At 42.1% G+C, this 23,926-nt stretch overlaps 2 protein-coding genes across 4 annotated transcripts in view; one reads left to right on the forward strand and one right to left on the reverse strand.

The window, feature by feature from the left end:
• Nucleotides 1-4,864, forward strand: part of rdm1 (RAD52 motif containing 1) — a 5,554-nt gene extending 690 nt beyond the window's left edge. The window contains exons 2-8 of one of the 3 annotated variants that reach the window (XM_031306945.2): nucleotides 1-94; nucleotides 548-727; nucleotides 946-1,074; nucleotides 2,586-2,751; nucleotides 4,087-4,185; nucleotides 4,367-4,443; nucleotides 4,710-4,864. The exon at nucleotides 1-94 is cut by the window's left edge and continues 10 nt beyond it. In XM_031306945.2, the coding sequence (XP_031162805.1) occupies nucleotides 1-94; nucleotides 548-727; nucleotides 946-1,074; nucleotides 2,586-2,751; nucleotides 4,087-4,185; nucleotides 4,367-4,443; nucleotides 4,710-4,790 (826 nt within the window). In that variant the 3' untranslated portion in view covers nucleotides 4,791-4,864. The remainder of the gene's footprint in view (nucleotides 95-547; nucleotides 728-945; nucleotides 1,075-2,585; nucleotides 2,752-4,086; nucleotides 4,186-4,366; nucleotides 4,444-4,709) is intronic. The other 2 variants (XM_031306946.2, XM_031306947.2) reach the window with 2 other exon arrangements.
• Nucleotides 4,865-15,146: 10,282 nt separating this feature from the next.
• Nucleotides 15,147-23,926, reverse strand: part of LOC116055136 (phospholipid transfer protein-like) — a 48,938-nt gene continuing 40,158 nt past the window's right edge. The window contains exon 15 of the mRNA XM_035997114.1: nucleotides 15,147-15,392. Within this exon, the coding sequence (XP_035853007.1) occupies nucleotides 15,219-15,392 (174 nt within the window). The 3' untranslated portion in view covers nucleotides 15,147-15,218. The remainder of the gene's footprint in view (nucleotides 15,393-23,926) is intronic.

Raw genomic sequence — 23,926 nt, forward strand, 5'->3', positions numbered from 1 at the left:
GGTGGACGTCCTGGAGTTCAAGGTTCCTGTGGAGAACAACAAGACTCTGTTTGTGTGGAACATCCAGCCCTCTCACACTGAGGCTCAGATCTACGTGAGTCCTAAAAGTTGACATTGTGCACCAAACTCCATTCAAAAATCAGCACTTTTAAGAGGATCTTGTAACAATTTCAAATATTGCTGTACAATTAATTGCAATTAACAATGTAATTGTCTCTTTCAGTAAAATTAATACTATATAAAAATAATTAATAAAAAAACATTAATTTATTCATTACTTTTTTAAGTAGAGAGAGAAAGTTTTAGAGAAAAAAAGTCATAAAAAACGACATTTTATTTAGTTTTGTTTTAACATCACACTATTTTTGTGCCTACATGCAAACATAGTCAGCATATAGCTGGAAACAAAATAGATGTTTTTCATAATTTCACTTGTTTTCCACATTATTGATGGTTATCTAAAATGTAATTGAATGAAAGCAGCACTAGTCAGAATATGGTGCTATATGTGACTCTGTAGCCTGAACCGTGTCGTGTTGCTCTTCAGGCTGAGTTGTATGCCGTGTTCTCGTCCTTCGGGCCTCTCTACCTGCTGAAGGTGTGTCCCAACGCTCCCCTCAACCCGCCCGGGTTCTATGCCCTCGTTAAGTTCTACTCCGCTGCTCAGGCTGCTCAGGCCCAGCGACAGACTGACGGACGCCCGCTGCTCCACAGCGCTCCTCTCAAGGTACAGCAGGACACACAGGGACAGATTATACACATTATTGTTAAACAGGCTTTTATTGTGAAGGGGAACACTGAAACACATTACTGTATGTTCCAGATGTTTCTGTTAAACAGGCTTTTATTGTGAAGGGGATTTTTTATTTATTTGTGTCTGTCTGCATCTCTGTGTGTGTGTGTGTGTGTGTGTGTGTGTGTGTGTCTGTGTGTGTCTCTGTTCAGGTGAGGCTGAGCTCCAAAAATACTCCTCACTTCCTGGTTGACCGCAGCAGACCGCTGAGCCACGCCTGCTGCCTGGAACTGGCCAATCACTGCCTGGGATTCAACGGCTGGACCTCTGACATCATCACAGTGAGTAACCAAGGGGGTAAGCTTCTCCTCGGACTGCGTGTCCATGTTATCTCCTTACATATACCTACGCTTTCCGTCTCTGCTAGATTGGGAATGATTGAGATTTCTCTTGGCACAGCTACCAGAAGACTTCCAACTTTCAGACAGGTTGCTCACGTCACATCTACGTCGTTTCTCTCAGTAGGAGGCTGCTCAGTAACGCTCAGCGCTCACTGGAAAAGAGACTTCACTGGTCTCCGTCCAGAGACACGGGATCTGTTGGTCCACTCTTATATACTGTCTATGTGAGTAACACGCATTTTGAACGTTAAGTACACTTGTACGATTGGCTGCTCTCTAGGTACGCGTTTTGTTGCATCTTTCATTTCGCCGCTTTCAGTTTCTATGCAATCTATATGATGTTGATTCTGCTGCTGAGCCACAGCGTGAAGTGGAGTGAAAAGCTTTCGGCCAATCAGAGCGCTGCATTTTAACCCTCCGCCCACCTTCCCCTCTTAGCCAAATGATTGGATGATTTGATGATAGTCAAAGTCAATCATCTCTAGTGACAATATTGCAAGTAGTTTACAGCTTCTGCATAAGGACTCTGACTTCCTTCGAGACAACCCTCTCTCGCCCTGCTGCCAACAGTCTTTGTGGGAGTCAGAATGCCCGACCTCACCTCACCTCACCCTCTCTCTTTATCCTGGTTCAGATTCCTCCTTCTGCTATGATGTATGGGCCGTTATCAGTGCACCTGGTCCAGGCCTCACCTTCCCACTGCAACTGGCGTAGATCCATCACTAGACCATTGTTCTCTCTGCCTATCTGGCCACTTCATTTTGATACTGGGTTAATGAATTTCCTGGGCTTCTCTGATCCAGCTGCACCCCCACAAGTCTTATCACTGTCACTCCCAGGCCTTTAGACACACAGAAAGCAAGGTCAAGGTGCTTGAGATTCCAGTTTGTGTCCAACTCTGCGTAGATGTAGAACCGGTACAACTGTTTTCGTCAAACACGTTGCTTTTTTTTGACCTATTTGACATTCTTCACTCTTTTTTGGATGCCTTTTCTGACATTTCTTCCTACGTTTTTGTTGCTTTCTCGAGGTATTTGAGCCTTTTTTCTCTCTACGTTTGAGATTTTGTGAAGTAGGGATGATCTGTATCAGTGTTTAATTTGCCTGAGAACCGATAAAGTTAATGAATTAAATAGTGTCTGACTCTCTGTTCAAGCATTTAAACAAAGTTTAGTGTTGGAGTTTGTAACTTTCCAAAATTTTAATTTTCACTTAAAGATTTTCATTTGTACTCATTTTCATTAATATCTGTTCCAAATATGGGTTATCTGTTTCCTTAACTACTACTAGTCGGTACCGCCTGGGCCTTTAAAGACCAGAGTGGGTCGATCCCTCTTTAGTCACTAAAGAGACAACACCAGTGACTTTAACCATTAGACTCTATTATAGTGGGTCTATAGAGTCTTTAGTGGGACAGCAGGTGACTTCCTGTCTGTCTGTGTGGTCCTCAGCTGAAGGAGCTCCCCACTGAAGAAGAGGAGGAAGAGGAGGAAGAGGAGGAGGGTGGAGGCAGGCGGAGGAGTCTTCGGTTCGGCTGTCTGCTGCAGCTTTCCTTCCCTCATCACGGACAGACGAGCAGAGCAGCAGCCGTGCTGGAGGACAGCTTCACCTGCACAGGTAACACACACTCTTCTCATTACACACACTCCACCTGCACAGGTAACACACACTCTTCTCATTACACACACTCCACCTGCACAGGTAACACACACTCTTCTCATTACACACACTCCACCTGCACAGGTAACACACACTCTTCTCATTACACACACTTCACCTGCACAGGTAACACACACACACACACTCATCTCATTACACACACTTCACCTGCACAGGTAACACACACACACACACTCTTCTCATTACACACACTCCACCTGCACAGGTAACACACACTCTTCTCATTACACACACTCCACCTGCACAGGTAACACACACTCTTCTCATTACACACACTCCACCTGCACAGGTAACACACACTCTTCTCATTACACACACTCCACCTGCACAGGTAACACACACTCTTCTCATTACACACACTCCACCTGCACAGGTAACACACACTCTTCTCATTACACACACTCCACCTGCACAGGTAACACACACACACTCATCTCATTACACACACTTCACCTGCACAGGTAACACACACACACACTCATCTCATTACACACACTCCACCTGCACAGGTAACACACACACACACACACTCATCTCATTACACACACTTCACCTGCACAGGTAACACACACTCATCTCATTACACACACTCCACCTGCACAGGTAACACACACTCATCTCATTACACACACTCACCTGCACAGGTAACACACACTCATCTCATTACACACACTTCACCTGCACAGGTAACACACACTCATCTCATTACACACACTCCACCTGCACAGGTAACACACACTCATCTCATTACACACACTTCACCTGCACAGGTAACACACACTCATCTCATTACACACACTCCACCTGCACAGGTAACACACACACACACTCATCTCATTACACACACTTCACCTGCACAGGTAACACACACTCATCTCATTACACACACTCCACCTGCACAGGTAACACACACTCATCTCATTACACACACTCCACCTGCACAGGTAACACACACTCATCTCATCTCATTACACAACAAATCAACCATCATGCTGTTGTTTTCCCTTTTTCAATGTTTTTGTCCCTTTTTTCGACGTTTGACACACACACACACACACACACACACGGACCCACAACACACACACACACACACACATGGGCCCACAACACACACACACACACACACACACAAACAGACCCACAACACACACAGACCCACAAAACACACACACATTAATAAATGTCAATAAACCTTGCGTACATGAAATTATACCTCATTTTTACCTTTTTAGAAAAGTGTGTGTGTGTGTGTGTGTGTGTGTGTGTGTCTAGGTCCAGATGTTCTGCTTCAAAAACGCTGCAGACTCCAGAGGATGGTCAGAGAGAAAGCTCTGGTCCAGGCCTTTACTGCAGTACTACTCATACTACTAGGTATACTCTCCTACTACTTATACCGCTAGGTATAAATACTCTACTACTCGTTGTCGGTGCATAAACTCCAGTACTCACTGTTACGATCCATTGTAGGCAGAATCGGAGGCTTTTCAGGTATCGGTATCAGATCTGATTCCAGTCCTGTTGAATAGTTTATACTGTATATGTGTTTCTGTAGGTAACGGTAAAGTGATGGTGGAGCTGAAACAGACCTCAGACCAGTTTCTACCAGAGGAGACTGAAGGAGTCCTCCAGGTAAAAAGTCATAGTATAGTATGTCGAAAAAAGTCAACAAGTCATAGTATAGTATGTCGAAATAAATCATAAAAAGTCATAGTATAGTATGTTGAAAAAGTCAAAAAAGTCAGAGTATTTATTTGTTGATTTTCATGTATGAATGAATGTTTGTGTATTAAATCAAGTTATAATTATTATTATTATTATTATTATTATTATTATTATTATTATTGTGTAGTGTAAAGAGATGTTTCCTGTCAGTAAGGATGAACTCTGTGTCTCAGGTGAACGAGGTTTCCTGGAGTGAGATTGCTCCTGATGAAGACGAGGCTGATGATGAAGAGTGGGAACTGACTGTCTCATAGACACCCAGAGGATTCTCTTTGATATCTTCCTATTAATGTTTGATTTATTCAATAAAATGAGTATTATTAATAACGCTGTCAGTTTTCTGTGTTGTACTGCATCAGGAAACACGCAAGAACAACTTATTTCAAAAAGTCATGGTATAGAATATTAAAAAAAGTCATAGTATGGTATTGTCGAAAAGACATAAAAAGTCATAGTCAGGGGTGTGATTCTTCCGGATAAATCCGGAATTCCGGCTTTTCCGACCTGAAAATGAGGTTCTTGTAAATCATGGAAATCCAAAAAAAAAATGTAAAGGGGGGGTGTTGCGGGTTCGCAAGGCACGTTTCTAAATGACCGCTCGCTGTCAACGTTTTGTGTGCCTCTGATTCATGTCTTCATATCACTCCGCAAGTGGTCCATTTATTTGTCACGATGGAACTTCATTCAAAGCAGAGCTCCATGAAAGAGCCTGCAATCGTTGTGGAAGGTTATCTTATGTGTTCTATTTATTTCTTAGCTGAAGTCGACAACGGGACAAAATAAATGTAAAAAGAGACATCGTGGAGTTCCTATTTTCATTTTGACAAGTATAATAAATTCTGTAGTGATGTAGCTACGTGACACCAACACCCGAAGTAAGAAAAAGAAAAAGTAAACCGTGCCCAACGATCTACTCACGTGAACAACTTCAGTTGCCCATGACAAGACGACGAACACGGATGATTCAGGTAGGCAAAGCCAATATTATCTTTCCTTTTTATCTACTTAAACTTAAACAAGTGATCCATTGAACATTATTGCCATTAACATTAATGTAAAACGATTCTGGGCTAGCAAAGTAACGTTAAACCATGCGGTGTGAAGCGCGTGTCCGCGCTATTCTCGGACGTGCACTCTACAATCACTGCTGATAGACGGCTTTTTGTAAACGCTCCGAAACGGACGTAAAAATATCACACTTTCTCTGTAGTCTAGTGTTAGCTAGCTACCGTTAATGTAGGCTACTTTTTAAATGGCATATTTTCCCTCTGGGCTCACCAAAACGGACGTAAAGGCATATTAACCATTCACTGATTGCACGGGATCACTAGTAAACATATTCCACTGGCTCTGCTAGTCTATCGTTCAGGACCAGACCCTGGAGCCTGGTGGTGGGGGAGTCTGCCCTTTCTAACTCCTCCCTGTGTGTCCAGGCCTCTTGGACACCACCTGAGAGAGTTTTCTCCTGTGCAGGACATGCCATAAGTCAGGAGAGGTGTCTTATCTTGCCAGAGAAGGCAAATATGGTCATTTTTTCTGCAAAAGAACTGCTAAAGTTTGAAGTTGGCATACCAACTCAACAACATTTATTTTGTTGTTACTTAGTGTAACTGTTATTTGTTAAATTATTGTAGTTATCTGTGTTAGGTGACTTAGGTTTACTTATTATATATTTAAGTACTTTAAAACGCTAATATATTGTTCAATTTAAATAATTTTCAATTTTAAAAAACTCCATAAAAAAGCCTTTCTTTTATATAATTTTTCAGTTTTTCAAGAATCGGTTTAGGAATCGGTTCGGCATCGGAATCGTAAAAATCCAAACGGTACCCAACGGTTTTAAATTGTCATTGTTGTACTTTTTTCAAACTCTGTCTTCCTGGAAGTAGAATACACAGCATTTCCCATTTAAAATGCTGTTTATGTAAATATTTCACTAGTCGGGATTGAGTCTTTTCTCCTTTCAGACTGTTAGTCACTCACCTCCCAGCACCAACCATTTTGCTTTAACTGTAATGCACAAAGTCCTGTTTCAGCTGACCTTTCTATTTACAACCCTTTGTAAGTGTACACTGTAGATTGAAATGTGTTGTTGCAATGAAATACATTAGGTTTTCCAAAGGAAACTAATAAAATGAACTCAAACTGTCAATTTTGAGCCCAAATTGTATTTCAACTGTATTTTATTAAATATAACAAGGTAATGCAATGTGTAATCAAGTGATGACTGATTAACAGTAATGTAAATGCTAAATGCCCTAATACCTGTTGATACTACAACAATGCAAAGTATAGGCTCTTAACCTTGCAGTTTTGCACATATCATGTAAGACTCAATTTCTCCATTTCTTTGCACAAAACTCTCCAGAAAGTGCCATTTAATGGTTTATTTTTCGCAGTGTCATGGGTTCGGCGTATAGTTTCCTGCTTTTTTGTCCTTTGCCAATCACACCTATGCATAGTAAAGTATGTCGAAAAGTCATAAAAAGTCATAGTATAGTATGTCGAAAAAAGTCATAGTATAGTAAGGGTAAAGTATGTTGAAAAAGTAATTAAAAAGTCAGGGTAAAATATGTTGAAAAAGTAATTAAAAAGTCAGGGTAAAATATGTTGAAAAAGTAATTAAAGAGTCATAGTATGTCAAAAAGTCATAAAAAGTCAGGGTAAAGTATGTTGAAAAGGTAATTGTAAAGTATGTTGAAAGTATTGAAGTATAAAGTCATAGCATGTTGAAAAAGTCATAGTATAGTATGTCGAAAAAAGTCATAAAAAGTCATAGTATAGTATGTCGGAAAAAGTCAACAAAAGTCATAGTATAGTATGTCCCAAAAAATCATAAAAAGTCATATTATAGAATATAAAAAAAATCATAAAAAGTCATAGTATAGTATGTTGAAAAAGTCATAGTATAGTATGTCGAAAAAAGTCATAAAAAGTCATAGTATAGTATGTTGTAAAAAGTCAACAAAAGTCATAGTATAGTATGTCCCAAAAAATCATAAAAAGTCATATTATAGAATATAAAAAAAATCATTAAAAGTCATAGTATAGTATGTCGAAAAAAGTCATAGAAGAGTAAGTCCCAAAAAATCATAAAAAGTCATAGTATAGTATGTCCAAAAAATCATAAAAAGTCATAGTATAGTGTGTTGAAAAAAATCATAAAAAGTTATAGTATAGTGTGTTGAAAAAAATCATAAAAAGTTATAGAATAGTATGTCCCAAAAAATCATAAAAAGTCATATAGAATATAAAATAAATCATAAAAAGTCATAGTATAGTATGTTGTAAAAAGTCAACAAAAGTCGTAGTATAGTATGTCCCAAAAAGTCATATTATAGAATATAAAAAAACTCATAAAAAGTCATAGTATAGTATGTCGAAATAAATCATAAAAAGTCATAATATAGTATGTCGAAAAAAGTCAGAATAGTATGTCCCAAAAAATCATAAAAAGTCATAGTATAGTATGTCCAAAAAATCATAAAAAGTCAGTATAGTGTGTTGAAAAAAATCATAAAAAGTTATAGTATAGTATGTCGAAAAATGTCAACAAAAGTCATAGTATAGTATGTTGAAAAACTTAAAAAAGTCATAGTATAGTATGTCCCAAAAAATCATAAAAGTCATAGTATAGAATATAATAAGTCATAGTATTGTATGTCCAAAAAAGTCCTAGTATAGCATGTCTAAAAAAATCATAAAAAGTCATTGTATAGTATGTCGAAAAGTCATAAAAAGTCATAAAAAAGTCAGGGTAAAGTATGTTGAAAAAGTAATTAAAAAGTCAGGGTAAAATATGTTGAAAAAGTAATTAAAAAGTCATAGTATGTCAAAAAGTCATAAAAAGTCAGGGTAAAGTATGTTGAAAAAGTAATTAAAAAGTCATAGTATGTCAAAAAGTCATAAAAAGTCAGGGTAAAGTATGTTGAAAAAGTAATTAAAAAGTCATAGTATAGTATGTTAAAAAAGTCATAAAAAGTCATAGTATAGAATATAAAAAAAATCATAAAAAATCATAGTATAGAATATAAAAAAAAGTTATAAAAAGTCATAGTATAGTATGTCGAAAAGTCATAAAAAGTCGTAAAAAAGTCAGGGTAAAGTATGTTGAAAAAGTAATTAAAAGGTCATAGTATAGTATGTTGATAAAGTAATTAAAAAGTCATAGTATAGTATGTTAAAAAGTCATAAAAAGTCGTAAAAAAGTCAGGGTAAAATATGTTGAAAAAGTAAGTAAAAAGTCATAGTATAGTATGTCAAAAAGTCGTAAAAAAGTCAGGGTAAAGTATGTTGAAAAAGTCATTAAAAAGTGATAGTATAGTAGATAAGGGTTCTGTCAGCAAAAGTGCCAAACTGAGACATTGCTGCTCTTCCCATTGAGTATGCCCAAGATACAGGCCAGTTGTTTAAGTCTGTTTAAAGGTCCCATGACATGCTGCTCTTTGGATGCTTTTATATAGACCTTAGTGGTCCCCTAATACTGTATCTGAAGTCTCTTTATATAGACCTTAGTGGTCCCCTAATACTGTATCTGAAGTATCTTTTATATAGACCTTAGTGGTCCCCTAATACTGTATCTGAAGTCTCTTTATATAGACCTTAGTGGTCCCCTAATACTGTATCTGAAGTCTCTTTATATAGACCTTAGTGGTCCACTAATACTGTATCTGAAGTCTCTTTTATATAGACCTTAGTGGTCCCACTAATACTGTATCTGAAGTCTCTTTTATATAGACCTTAGTGGTCCCCTAATACTGTATCTGAAGTCTCTTTATATAGACCTTAGTGGTCCCCTAATACTGTATCTGAAGTCTCTTTATATAGACCTTAGTGGTCCCCTAATACTGTATCTGAAGTCTCTTTATTTAGACCTTAGTGGTCCCCTAATACTGTATCTGAAGTCTCTTTATTTAGACCTTAGTGGTCCCCTAATACTGTATCTGAAGTCTCTTTTATATAGACCTTAGTGGTCCCCTAATACTGTATCTGAAGTCTCTTTATATAGACCTTAGTGGTCCCCTAATACTGTATCTGAAGTCTCTTTATATAGACCTTAGTGGTCCACTAATACTGTATCTGAAGTCTCTTTATATAGACCTTAGTGGTCCCCTAATACTGTATCTGAAGTCTCTTTATATAGACCTTAGTGGTCCCCTAATACTGTATCTGAAGTCTCTTTTATATAGACCTTAGTGGTCCCCTAATACTGTATCTGAAGTCTCTTTATATAGACCTTAGTGGTCCCCTAATACTGTATCTGAAGTCTCTTTATATAGACCTTAGTGGTCCCCTAATACTGTATCTGAAGTCTCTTTATATAGACCTTAGTGGTCCACTAATACTGTATCTGAAGTCTCTTTTATATAGACCTTAGTGGTCCCCTAATACTGTATCTGAAGTCTCTTTATATAGACCTTAGTGGTCCCCTAATACTGTATCTGAAGTCTCTTTATATAGACCTTAGTGGTCCCCTAATACTGTATCTGAAGTCTCTTTATATAGACCTTAGTGGTCCCCTAATACTGTATCTGAAGTCTCTTTATATAGACCTTAGTGGTCCCCTAATACTGTATCTGAAGTCTCTTTATATAGACCTTAGTGGTCCACTAATACTGTATCTGAAGTCTCTTTATATAGACCTTAGTGGTCCCCTAATACTGTATCTGAAGTCTCTTTATATAGACCTTAGTGGTCCCCTAATACTGTATCTGAAGTCTCTTTTATATAGACCTTAGTGGTCCCCTAATACTGTATCTGAAGTCTCTTTATATAGACCTTAGTGGTCCCCTAATACTGTATCTGAAGTCTCTTTTATATAGACCTTAGTGGTCCACTAATACTGTATCTGAAGTCTCTTTATATAGACCTTAGTGGTCCACTAATACTGTATCTGAAGTCTCTTTATATAGACCTTAGTGGTCCCCTAATACTGTATCTGAAGTCTCTTTATATAGACCTTAGTGGTCCCCTAATACTGTATCTGAAGTCTCTTTATATAGACCTTAGTGGTCCCCTAATACTGTATCTGAAGTCTCTTTATATAGACCTTAGTGGTCCACTAATACTGTATCTGAAGTCTCTTTATATAGACCTTAGTGGTCCCCTAATACTGTATCTGAAGTCTCTTTTATATAGACCTTAGTGGTCCCCTAATACTGTATCTGAAGTCTCTTTATATAGACCTTAGTGGTCCCCTAATACTGTATCTGAAGTCTCTTTATATAGACCTTAGTGGTCCCCTAATACTGTATCTGAAGTCTCTTTATATAGACCTTAGTGGTCCACTAATACTGTATCTGAAGTCTCTTTATATAGACCTTAGTGGTCCCCTAATACTGTATCTGAAGTCTCTTTATATAGACCTTAGTGGTCCCCTAATACTGTATCTGAAGTCTCTTTATATAGACCTTAGTGGTCCCCTAATACTGTATCTGAAGTCTCTTTATATAGACCTTAGTGGTCCCACTAATACTGTATCTGAAGTCTCTTTTATATAGACCTTAGTGGTCCCCTAATACTGTATCTGAAGTCTCTTTATATAGACCTTAGTGGTCCCCTAATACTGTATCTGAAGTCTCTTTATATAGACCTTAGTGGTCCCCTAATACTGTATCTGAAGTCTCTTTATATAGACCTTAGTGGTCCCCTAATACTGTATCTGAAGTCTCTTTATATAGACCTTAGTGGTCCCCTAATACTGTATCTGAAGTCTCTTTATATAGACCTTAGTGGTCCCCTAATACTGTATCTGAAGTCTCTTTATATAGACCTTAGTGGTCCCCTAATACTGTATCTGAAGTCTCTTTATATAGACCTTAGTGGTCCCCTAATACTGTATCTGAAGTCTCTTTATATAGACCTTAGTGGTCCCCTAATACTGTATCTGAAGTCTCTTTATATAGACCTTAGTGGTCCCCTAATACTGTATCTGAAGTCTCTTTATATAGACCTTAGTGGTCCCCTAATACTGTATCTGAAGTCTCTTTATATAGACCTTAGTGGTCCCCTAATACTGTATCTGAAGTCTCTTTATATAGACCTTAGTGGTCCCCTAATACTGTATCTGAAGTCTCTTTTATATAGACCTTAGTGGTCCCCTAATACTGTATCTGAAGTCTCTTTTATATAGACCTTAGTGGTCCCCTAATACTGTATCTGAAGTCTCTTTATATAGACCTTAGTGGTCCCCTAATACTGTATCTGAAGTCTCTTTATATAGACCTTAGTGGTCCACTAATACTGTATCTGAAGTCTCTTTATATAGACCTTAGTGGTCCCCTAATACTGTATCTGAAGTCTCTTTATATAGACCTTAGTGGTCCCCTAATACTGTATCTGAAGTCTCTTTTATATAGACCTTAGTGGTCCCCTAATACTGTATCTGAAGTCTCTTTATATAGACCTTAGTGGTCCCCTAATACTGTATCTGAAGTCTCTTTATATAGACCTTAGTGGTCCCCTAATACTGTATCTGAAGTCTCTTTATATAGACCTTAGTGGTCCCCTAATACTGTATCTGAAGTCTCTTTATATAGACCTTAGTGGTCCCCTAATACTGTATCTGAAGTCTCTTTTATATAGACCTTAGTGGTCCCCTAATACTGTATCTGAAGTCTCTTTATATAGACCTTAGTGGTCCCCTAATACTGTATCTGAAGTCTCTTTATATAGACCTTAGTGGTCCCCTAATACTGTATCTGAAGTCTCTTTATATAGACCTTAGTGGTCCCCTAATACTGTATCTGAAGTCTCTTTATATAGACCTTAGTGGTCCCCTAATACTGTATCTGAAGTCTCTTTATATAGACCTTAGTGGTCCCCTAATACTGTATCTGAAGTCTCTTTTATATAGACCTTAGTGGTCCCCTAATACTGTATCTGAAGTCTCTTTATATAGACCTTAGTGGTTCCCTAATACTGTATCTGAAGTCTCTTTATATAGACCTTAGTGGTCCCCTAATAGTGTATCTGAAGTCTCTTTATATAGACCTTAGTGGTCCCCTAATACTGTATCTGAAGTCTCTTTATATAGACCTTAGTGGTCCCCTAATACTGTATCTGAAGTCTCTTTATATAGACCTTAGTGGTCCCCTAATACTGTATCTGAAGTCTCTTTATATAGACCTTAGTGGTCCCCTAATACTGTATCTGAAGTCTCTTTATATAGACCTTAGTGGTCCCCTAATACTGTATCTGAAGTCTCTTTATATAGACCTTAGTGGTTCCCTAATACTGTATCTGAAGTCTCTTTATATAGACCTTAGTGGTCCCCTAATACTGTATCTGAAGTCTCTTTATATAGACCTTAGTGGTCCACTAATACTGTATCTGAAGTCTCTTTATATAGACCTTAGTGGTCCCCTAATACTGTATCTGAAGTCTCTTTTATATAGACCTTAGTGGTCCCCTAATACTGTATCTGAAGTCTCTTTTATATAGGTCTTAGTGGTCCCCTAATACTGTATCTGAAGTCTCTTTCCCTAAATTCAGCCTTGGTCCAGAATTACAGCAACTAGAGCCAGTCCCACAATGAGCTTTCCTTAGGATGTACCATTTCTGTGTCTGTAGCTATTGAGGAGGAGAGAGGGGGGGCAAGGTGAAGGGTGTGGTCTTGACCAACTGCCACTTTGCTCATTTGAAAGCTATGATGTCTCTCTCTCATGGGTGGGCAAAGCAGAGAAAGGGGAGTTTATCTTGCTCCTTATTACCTCATAAGGAGCAAGATTCCAGATCAGCCCATCTGAGCTTTCATTTTCTCAAAGGCAGAGCAGGATACCCAGGGCTCGGTTTACACCTATCACCATTTCTAGCCACTGGGGGACCATAGGCAGGCTGGGGGAACGCATATTAATGTTAAAAAACCTCATAAAGTGAAATTTTCATGCCATGGGACCTTTAAGTTTTAGCTCCTAACCTCTCGCTCCAAATACCAGAATCAACCTTGTTGAGCTGCAGCTCCTCTAAGAGACCTGGGTTGACTTAATACCTTGACTCCATCTGATTATTAATTTGAATCAGATATGTTCAGGGGTGTCGGACTGAGGGTGGATCGGGGACCCAAGGCCCTCACGTGAGCAGGCTCAAAAAGATGCTAGAATGAATAGCTGTGGATGTGGGGAGGGGCCCAGAGAGAATGCCTTTCTACAGGGCCCATCATTGTGTGCTTCGCCCCTGGATATGTTGATGCAGAGACACATCTAATACATGCAGGGCAGATGTCCACAGCATAATGCCCAATTAGATATAGTATTTTTAATTTATTTATTTAACCTTTATTTAACAAGGTAACAAATTTGAATTTGCAACTACGACAAGGCATAAAATGTGTAAGACAACATAGTTACACATTAAATACATAAAATATAAACATACAAAATACAATAGTCTACAAAAAAATACAGATCAAATATAAATACAGAGTGTAGTACAGAATCTGTATACAGTGTGTATTAGAGCTGTAATCGGGCCTTAAAAGTTCGGCCCGACAAGGCCCGAGCCCGACAGAATTCGGCCCGAGCCCGACCAATACATTTTGATTGACAGATTTTTAAAAGCCCGAACCTGTTTACAGCCCAACTGTACAAAAGGCCGTCTATCAGCAGTGATTAGAGTGCATGTTGGAAAATAACGCGGACACGCTCTTCACGCCGCGAGCGGGCACACGCACCACTCGGCGGGAAAGGGAGAGAAAGAAAAAAGAGACTGCGCCGCACGCACACAGCTCTTTTGTCTTCCGTCAAGAATGAGTAATTTATACATTCTTTAACATCATTTATTCATGACTAACGGAGGCTATAGGCCACGTGGAAGTTGGAACAAAGAAATAAAATAAGTCCTCCAGAAGCCAGCCTCTGTTTCACCTCCTCAGCATCTATTTTCACGCTAATCGAAACGCTTCACCTGATCGCTCGTTTACTGCGCAACTCGGAGCGCAAGCCCGAGCCCGACCCGAGCCCGTGTAACATGATAGAAATGAAGACCGAACCCGTCGGGTCCCGTCGAGTCCCGTCGGGTTCGGGCAAAGATCTTCAGCTCTAGTGTGTATGATCATCTTGCAACACCAGGGACACCCTTTGACGCTGTATGCAGGTGCTGATGACAGGAAGCTATTATCTGGGTGATGTCACAACTGGCTTCACAGCATTTAGTAGACAAGGGACAGGACTGCATGAAAATGCAGAATATTAAACTACTGTCAAAAATTCATTTCTTACTAGACAATTCAGGGAGAATATGTTTTATTTGTTTTGACAACATGCCTATAATGTATTTTCACAAAGACCAATAACTGACAAACTGATGTTTAAAGATGCTCTATTTTGCATCGGCTGCAAAGGTGTACACGAGGAACAATTCACACATTTAAAAAAAATTCACTTTTTCACATAAAATTCTGACATTTTGCACACCAAATCTACAGTGATCTTCAAATGTAAATTATTTTACATTAACCTCAAAGATTTAGTTTGAAAGCAATTGCAGTATGTGTTGCTACACTACTGGATGCAGTAAAGGACTCAGCCCACATGGGGCGCACGCTCTTACTGGGGGAGCTGGAGGTCACCCTGTGGACTGATTAAGTTTGGCACAAGACTGGACTTATGTCTAAATCTTGAGGTTTTTTCCTGCATGGCAACAGGGATTTCTTAGGAAGAAAAAGAACGGAGGAACTCCCTGCCCTAAAAACAACGTTTACAAAACCAAATATATAAAATCAACAGGGTTAGGAAAAGGAAAGATTTGTATTTCCTGCTGGAGCCTGGATCTATATCTATTGTTGGAGATGGATGGATGGACCTCAGAACAGCCCTCTGCACAATATAGTTCAGGTCCCCCCCGACCACCATGAAGCCCTGCGCGCACACACACACACACATCAAATGTAAAATACAAGTTTGAACATGACACATGCATTGGAAAATAATATTGTATCGTTGAGAGTACATTAATATTTATCGTACAACAAGTAGATCCAACCAGGTAATCTGATTGGACATCTAGACATTTAGAACCTTCTACGTCCTGCTACACCCTGCTCCACCATGAACTACTACGACTACTATTTGTAGTTATTGTAAACTCATGAGATGAACAGTATGACACTCTCCTTCTGATGTAACTATGCCCTGTATTATATTCACTTTGCATCCCAAATATAAGCCATGCAGTTATGTGAACAGCTACTCATTTTGTACAATGCAGCAAACAGGGCTTCAATAACCATTTGTTGTCCGCTGTTGATAAAATATAGCGTCATTTCCCAGAAAACCTTTCAAATCTGCTTAGAGATGTGGACTGCAGACTTGGTGATTTGGACTCGGGTAACCTTTCTGATGACTTACAATTTGACAAAAAAAGTTGTAAGTTAATGACTCGAGACAACTTGATTTGAGGCATGATGACTTGGCTGACTTGCGTGTAATAACAAGTTTGAATGTTCGCTTTCAAATATAAAATAATATAACTTGAATATAACGTTGTCACATTTCTGTCTAACTATCAAGTATGCGATGCGGAAGCGGGAGCAGAACAAATTGTGAGTCACGATTGGACGACTCAAAAAGGTCCTGGTATGTGACTGTCATGATTGGATAACGTGAAATTTAAAAAAAATATAATGATATTCAAACGAATATTAGGCAGCCCTTAAAATTCTGACCTGTTATGGGCATTATCTTTTGTAAATGTGTTTGCTTGTAAACGTTGCTTTCAATTCAGATTCCGAGGCTTTTTCACGCATTTCAAAATGTAACTACACGTCTCTCGGCTGTTGCATCCCCCCCCCCACCGACTAATTTTTCTGGTTCTCCTTCTCCATAAACAACATGACACACAGACACACACACACACACACACACACACACACACACACACACACACACACACACACACACACACACACCAGTGGGTAACAAGTATAAACATCAGACCACTTCCGTAGGCTACGGTGAAAGCTCCTATCTTCCTGTAGAAAGCATACTGTTAGTGTTTAATCCAGAGTCTGACTTTTAATAAAGCCTTTGACTGATACACTGCCCTCTGGTGGACAGAACATATACAACTTAAGTTTGATACTAATATAGGTCTTACTGAAGACATTTAATGGTCAAAATATTATTAATAAATATTCAAATATTAATATTAATAAACAAACAAACTTCGAATATGATTTTTGGGCAAAAGTCAAAGCCCTATTTGGGACTTGACTTGCCTTAACTAAGACTTGACTTCAGGGTTTTTTCCTGCATAGAGAAAGTGTTGGCGCCCCCCAGAGAGGTGTTAGCCAGCGCAAAAGGATTTGATTACATTGAGACAGTTTCTTAACTTGTGAAAACATCTCGTAGTCGCGTTAAATAGTAGTGTAATTACATAATAGTGTTTTGATGCGAGCCGTACGGGAATACGCATGGAAACCACAGTTTTGAGGTCTTTATCTGCACTGACAGCCTGAAGAAGCTCTAGAAGAGGGGGCGTCCCGCTGCGACTCTCTGCTGAGCAGTTCAACTGTATTTCACACCATGAATTAATCCGTGGTTCACATGCATGCTAAACCGTAGGGGCGGCCCGTACACTACTGTATCACTGACATTTCATATTCGACGGTCACATGGTCTCTAAACGGTCCTCTCACGGTGAACGGTCACATGGTCTCTAAACAGTCTACTCACAGTGAACGGTCACATGGTCTCTAAACGGTCCTCTCACGGTGAACGGTCACATGGTCTCTAAACGGTCTACTCACGTGAACGGTCACATGGTCTCTAAACAGTCTACTCACAGTGAACGGTCACATGGTCTCTAAATGGTCCTCTCACAGTGAACGGTCACATGGTCTCTAAACGGTCTACTCACAGTGAACGGTCACATGGTCTCTAAACGGTCCTCTCACGGTGAACGGTCACATGGTCTCTAAACAGTCTACTCACAGTGAACGGTCACATGGTCTCTAAATGGTCCTCTCACGGTGAACGGTCACATGGTCTCTAAACGGTCTACTCACGGTGAACGGTCACATGGTCTCTAAACAGTCTACTCACGGTGAACGGTCACATGGTCTCTAAACGGTCCTCTCACAGTGAACGGTCACATGGTCTCTAAATGGTCCTCTCACGGTGAACGGTCACATGGTCTCTAAACAGTCTACTCACGGTGAACGGTCACATGGTCTCTAAACAGTCTACTCACAGTGAACGGTCACATGGTCTCTAAATGGTCCTCTCACAGTGAACGGTCACATGGTCTCTAAACGGTCTACTCACAGTGAACGGTCACATGGTCTCTAAACAGTCTGCTCACAGTGAACGGTCACATGGTCTCTAAACAGTCCGCTCACGGTGAACGGTCACATGGTCTCTAAACGGTCCTCTCACAGTGAACGGTCACATGGTCTCTAAACGGTCTATTCACAGTGAACGGTCACATGGTCTCTAAACGGTCCTCTCACGGTGAACGGTCACATGGTCTCTAAACGGTCCTCTCACGGTGAACGGTCACATGGTCTCTAAACGGTCCTTTCACGGTGAACGGTCACATGGTCTCTAAACAGTCCGCTCACGGTGAACGGTCACATGGTCTCTAAACGGTCCTCTCACGGTGAACGGTCACATGGTCTCTAAACGGTCCTCTCAGAGTGAACGGTCACATGGTCTCTAAAAGGTCCTCTCACAGTGAACGGTCACATGGTCTCTAAATGGTCCTCTCACGGTGAACAGTCACATGGTCTCTAAACGGTCCTCTCACAGTGAACGGTCACATGGTCTCTAAATGGTCCGCTCACAGTGAAAGGTCACATGGTCTCTAAACAGTCTACTCACGGTGAACGGTCACATGGTCTCACGGTGAACGGTCACATGGTGTCTAAACAGTCCGCTCACGGTGAACGGTCACATGGTCTCTAAACAGTCCGCTCACGGTGAACGGTCACATGGTCTCTAAACAGTCTACTCACGGTGAACGGTCACATGGTCTCTAAAAGGTCCTCTCACAGTGAACGGTCACATGGTCTCTAAACGGTCTACTCACAGTGAACGGTCACATGGTCTCTAAACGGTTCTCTCACAGTGAACGGTCACATGGTCTCACTGTGAACGGTCACATGGTCTCTAAAAAGTCTACTCACAGTGAACTGTCACATGGTCTCTAAACGGTCCTCTCACAGTGAACGGTCACATGGTCTCTAAACGGTCTACTCACAGTGAACGGTCACATGGTCTCTAAACAGTCCTCTCACGGTGAACGGTCACATGGTCTCTAAACGGTCCTCTCACGGTGAACGGTCACATGGTCTCTAAACGGTCCTTTCACGGTAAACGGTCACATGGTCTCTAAACAGTCCGCTCACGGTGAACGGTCACATGGTCTCTAAACGGTCCGCTCACAGTGAACGGTCACATGGTCTCTAAACGGTCCTCTCACAGTGAACGGTCACATGGTCTTTAAACGGTCCTCTCACGGTGAACGGTCACATGGTCTCACGGTGAACGGTCACATGGTCTCTAAACAGTCTACTCACAGTGAACGGTCACATGGTCTCTAAACAGTCTACTCACAGTGAACGGTCACATGGTCTCTAAACAGTCTACTCACGGTGAACGGTCACATGGTCTCTAAAAGGTCCTCTCACAGTGAACGGTCACATGGTCTCTAAACGGTCCGCTCACAGTGAAAGGTCACATGGTCTCTAAACAGTCTACTCACGGTGAACGGTCACATGGTCTCACGGTGAACGGTCACATGGTCTCTAAACAGTCTACTCACAGTGAACGGTCACATGGTCTCTAAACAGTCCGCTCACGGTGAACGGTCACATGGTCTCTAAACGGTCTACTCACAGTGAACGGTCACATGGTCTCTAAACGGTTCTCTCACAGTGAACGGTCACATGGTCTCACTGTGAACGGTCACATGGTCTCTAAAAAGTCTACTCACAGTGAACTGTCACATGGTCTCTAAACGGTCCGCTCACAGTGAACGGTCACATGGTCTCTAAACGGTCTACTCACAGTGAACGGTCACATGGTCTCTAAACAGTCCTCTCACGGTGAACGGTCACATGGTCTCTAAACGGTCCTCTCACGGTGAACGGTCACATGGTCTCTAAACGGTCCTTTCACGGTAAACGGTCACATGGTCTCTAAACAGTCCGCTCACGGTGAACGGTCACATGGTCTCTAAACGGTCCGCTCACAGTGAACGGTCACATGGTCTCTAAACGGTCCTCTCACAGTGAACGGTCACATGGTCTTTAAACGGTCCTCTCACGGTGAACGGTCACATGGTCTCACGGTGAACGGTCACATGGTCTCTAAACAGTCTACTCACAGTGAACGGTCACATGGTCTCTAAACAGTCTACTCACAGTGAACGGTCACATGGTCTCTAAACAGTCTACTCACGGTGAACGGTCACATGGTCTCTAAAAGGTCCTCTCACAGTGAACGGTCACATGGTCTCTAAACGGTCCGCTCACAGTGAAAGGTCACATGGTCTCTAAACAGTCTACTCACGGTGAACGGTCACATGGTCTCACGGTGAACGGTCACATGGTCTCTAAACAGTCTACTCACAGTGAACGGTCACATGGTCTCTAAACAGTCCGCTCACGGTGAACGGTCACATGGTCTCTAAACAGTCTACTCACGGTGAACGGTCACATGGTCTCTAAAAGGTCCTCTCACAGTGAACGGTCACATGGTCTCTAAACGGTCCGCTCACAGTGAAAGGTCACATGGTCTCTAAACAGTCTACTCACGGTGAACGGTCGCATGGTCTCACGGTGAACGGTCACATGGTCTCTAAACAGTCTACTCACAGTGAACGGTCACATGGTCTCTAAACGGTCCTCTCACGGTGAACGGTCACATGGTCTCTAAACGGTCCTTTCACGGTAAACGGTCACATGGTCTCTAAACAGTCCGCTCACGGTGAACGGTCACATGGTCTCTAAACGGTCCGCTCACAGTGAACGGTCACATGGTCTCTAAACGGTCCTCTCACAGTGAACGGTCACATGGTCTTTAAACGGTCCTCTCACGGTGAACAGTCACATGGTCTCACGGTGAACGGTCACATGGTCTCTAAACAGTCTACTCACAGTGAACGGTCACATGGTCTCTAAACAGTCTACTCACAGTGAACGGTCACATGGTCTCTAAACGGTCTACTCACGGTGAACGGTCACATGGTCTCTAAATGGTCCTCTCACAGTGAACGGTCACATGGTCTCTAAACGGTCCTCTCACAGTGAACGGTCACATGGTCTCTAAACGGTCTACTCACAGTGAACGGTCACATGGTCTCTAAATGGTCCTCTCACGGTGAACGGTCACATGGTCTCTAAACGGTCTACTCACGGTGAACGGTCACATGGTCTCTAAACAGTCTACTCACGGTGAACGGTCACATGGTCTCTAAACGGTCTACTCACGGTGAACGGTCACATGGTCTCTAAACAGTCTACTCACAGTGAACGGTCACATGGTCTCTAAATGGTCCTCTCACAGTGAACGGTCACATGGTCTCTAAACGGTCTACTCACAGTGAACGGTCACATGGTCTCTAAACGGTCCTCTCACGGTGAACGGTCACATGGTCTCTAAACAGTCTACTCACAGTGAACGGTCACATGGTCTCTAAATGGTCCTCTCACGGTGAACGGTCACATGGTCTCTAAACGGTCCTCTCACGGTGAACGGTCACATGGTCTCTAAACGGTCCTCTCACGGTGAACGGTCACATGGTCTCTAAACGGTCTACTCACAGTGAACGGTCACATGGTCTCTAAACAGTCTGCTCACAGTGAACGGTCACATGGTCTCTAAACAGTCCGCTCACGGTGAACGGTCACATGGTCTCTAAACGGTCCTCTCACAGTGAACGGTCACATGGTCTCTAAACGGTCTATTCACAGTGAACGGTCACATGGTCTCTAAACGGTCCTCTCACGGTGAACGGTCACATGGTCTCTAAACGGTCCTCTCACGGTGAACGGTCACATGGTCTCTAAACGGTCCTTTCACGGTGAACGGTCACATGGTCTCTAAACAGTCCGCTCACGGTGAACGGTCACATGGTCTCTAAATGGTCCTCTCACGGTGAACGGTCACATGGTCTCTAAACGGTCCTCTCAGAGTGAACGGTCACATGGTCTCTAAAAGGTCCTCTCACAGTGAACGGTCACATGGTCTCTAAACGGTCCTCTCACAGTGAACGGTCACATGGTCTCTAAACGGTCCTCTCACAGTGAACGGTCACATGGTCTCTAAACGGTCCTCTCACGGTGAACAGTCACATGGTCTCTAAACGGTCCTCTCACAGTGAACGGTCACATGGTCTCTAAACGGTCCTCTCACAGTGAACGGTCACATGGTCTCTAAATGGTCCTCTCACGGTGAACAGTCACATGGTCTCTAAACGGTCCTCTCACAGTGAACGGTCACATGGTCTCTAAATGGTCCGCTCACAGTGAAAGGTCACATGGTCTCTAAACAGTCTACTCACGGTGAACGGTCACATGGTCTCACGGTGAACGGTCACATGGTGTCTAAACAGTCCGCTCACGGTGAACGGTCACATGGTCTCTAAACAGTCCGCTCACGGTGAACGGTCACATGGTCTCTAAACAGTCTACTCACGGTGAACGGTCACATGGTTTCTAAAAGGTCCTCTCACAGTGAACGGTCACATGGTCTCTAAACGGTCTACTCACAGTGAACGGTCACATGGTCTCTAAACGGTTCTCTCACAGTGAACGGTCACATGGTCTCACTGTGAACGGTCACATGGTCTCTAAAAAGTCTACTCACAGTGAACTGTCACATGGTCTCTAAACGGTCCTCTCACAGTGAACGGTCACATGGTCTCTAAACGGTCTACTCACAGTGAACGGTCACATGGTCTCTAAACAGTCCTCTCACGGTGAACGGTCACATGGTCTCTAAACGGTCCTCTCACGGTGAACGGTCACATGGTCTCTAAACGGTCCTTTCACGGTAAACGGTCACATGGTCTCTAAACAGTCCGCTCACGGTGAACGGTCACATGGTCTCTAAACGGTCCGCTCACAGTGAACGGTCACATGGTCTCTAAACGGTCCTCTCACAGTGAACGGTCACATGGTCTTTAAACGGTCCTCTCACGGTGAACGGTCACATGGTCTCACGGTGAACGGTCACATGGTCTCTAAACAGTCTACTCACAGTGAACGGTCACATGGTCTCTAAACAGTCTACTCACAGTGAACGGTCACATGGTCTCTAAACAGTCTACTCACGGTGAACGGTCACATGGTCTCTAAAGGTCCTCTCACAGTGAACGGTCACATGGTCTCTAAACGGTCCGCTCACAGTGAAAGGTCACATGGTCTCTAAACAGTCTACTCACGGTGAACGGTCACATGGTCTCACGGTGAACGGTCACATGGTCTCTAAACAGTCTACTCACAGTGAACGGTCACATGGTCTCTAAACAGTCCGCTCACGGTGAACGGTCACATGGTCTCTAAACAGTCTACTCACGGTGAACGGTCACATGGTCTCTAAAAGGTCCTCTCACAGTGAACGGTCACATGGTCTCTAAACGGTCCGCTCACAGTGAACGGTCACATGGTCTCTAAACAGTCTACTCACGGTGAACGGTCGCATGGTCTCACGGTGAACGGTCACATGGTCTCTAAACAGTCTACTCACAGTGAACGGTCACATGGTCTCTAAACGGTCCTCTCACGGTGAACGGTCACATGGTCTCTAAACGGTCTTTCACGGTAAACGGTCACATGGTCTCTAAACAGTCCGCTCACGGTGAACGGTCACATGGTCTCTAAACGGTCCGCTCACAGTGAACGGTCACATGGTCTCTAAACGGTCCGCTCACAGTGAACGGTCACATGGTCTCTAAACGGTCCTCTCACAGTGAACGGTCACATGGTCTTTAAACGGTCCTCTCACGGTGAACAGTCACATGGTCTCACGGTGAACGGTCACATGGTCTCTAAACGGTCCTTTCACGGTGAACGGTCACATGGTCTCTAAACAGTCCGCTCACGGTGAACGGTCACATGGTCTCTAAACGGTCCGCTCACAGTGAACGGTCACATGGTCTCTAAACGTCCTCTCACAGTGAACGGTCACATGGTCTCTAAACAGTCTACTCACAGTGAACGGTCACATGGTCTCTAAACAGTCTACTCACAGTGAACGGTCACATGGTCTCTAAACGGTCTACTCACAGTGAACGGTCACATGGTCTCTAAATGGTCCTCTCACAGTGAACGGTCACATGGTCTCTAAACGGTCTACTCACAGTGAACGGTCACATGGTCTCTAAACGGTCCTCTCACGGTGAACGGTCACATGGTCTCTAAACAGTCTACTCACAGTGAACGGTCACA

Source organism: Sander lucioperca, chromosome 21, assembly GCF_008315115.2.
Source record: "Sander lucioperca isolate FBNREF2018 chromosome 21, SLUC_FBN_1.2, whole genome shotgun sequence".
Lineage (NCBI taxonomy): Eukaryota > Metazoa > Chordata > Actinopteri > Perciformes > Percidae > Sander > Sander lucioperca.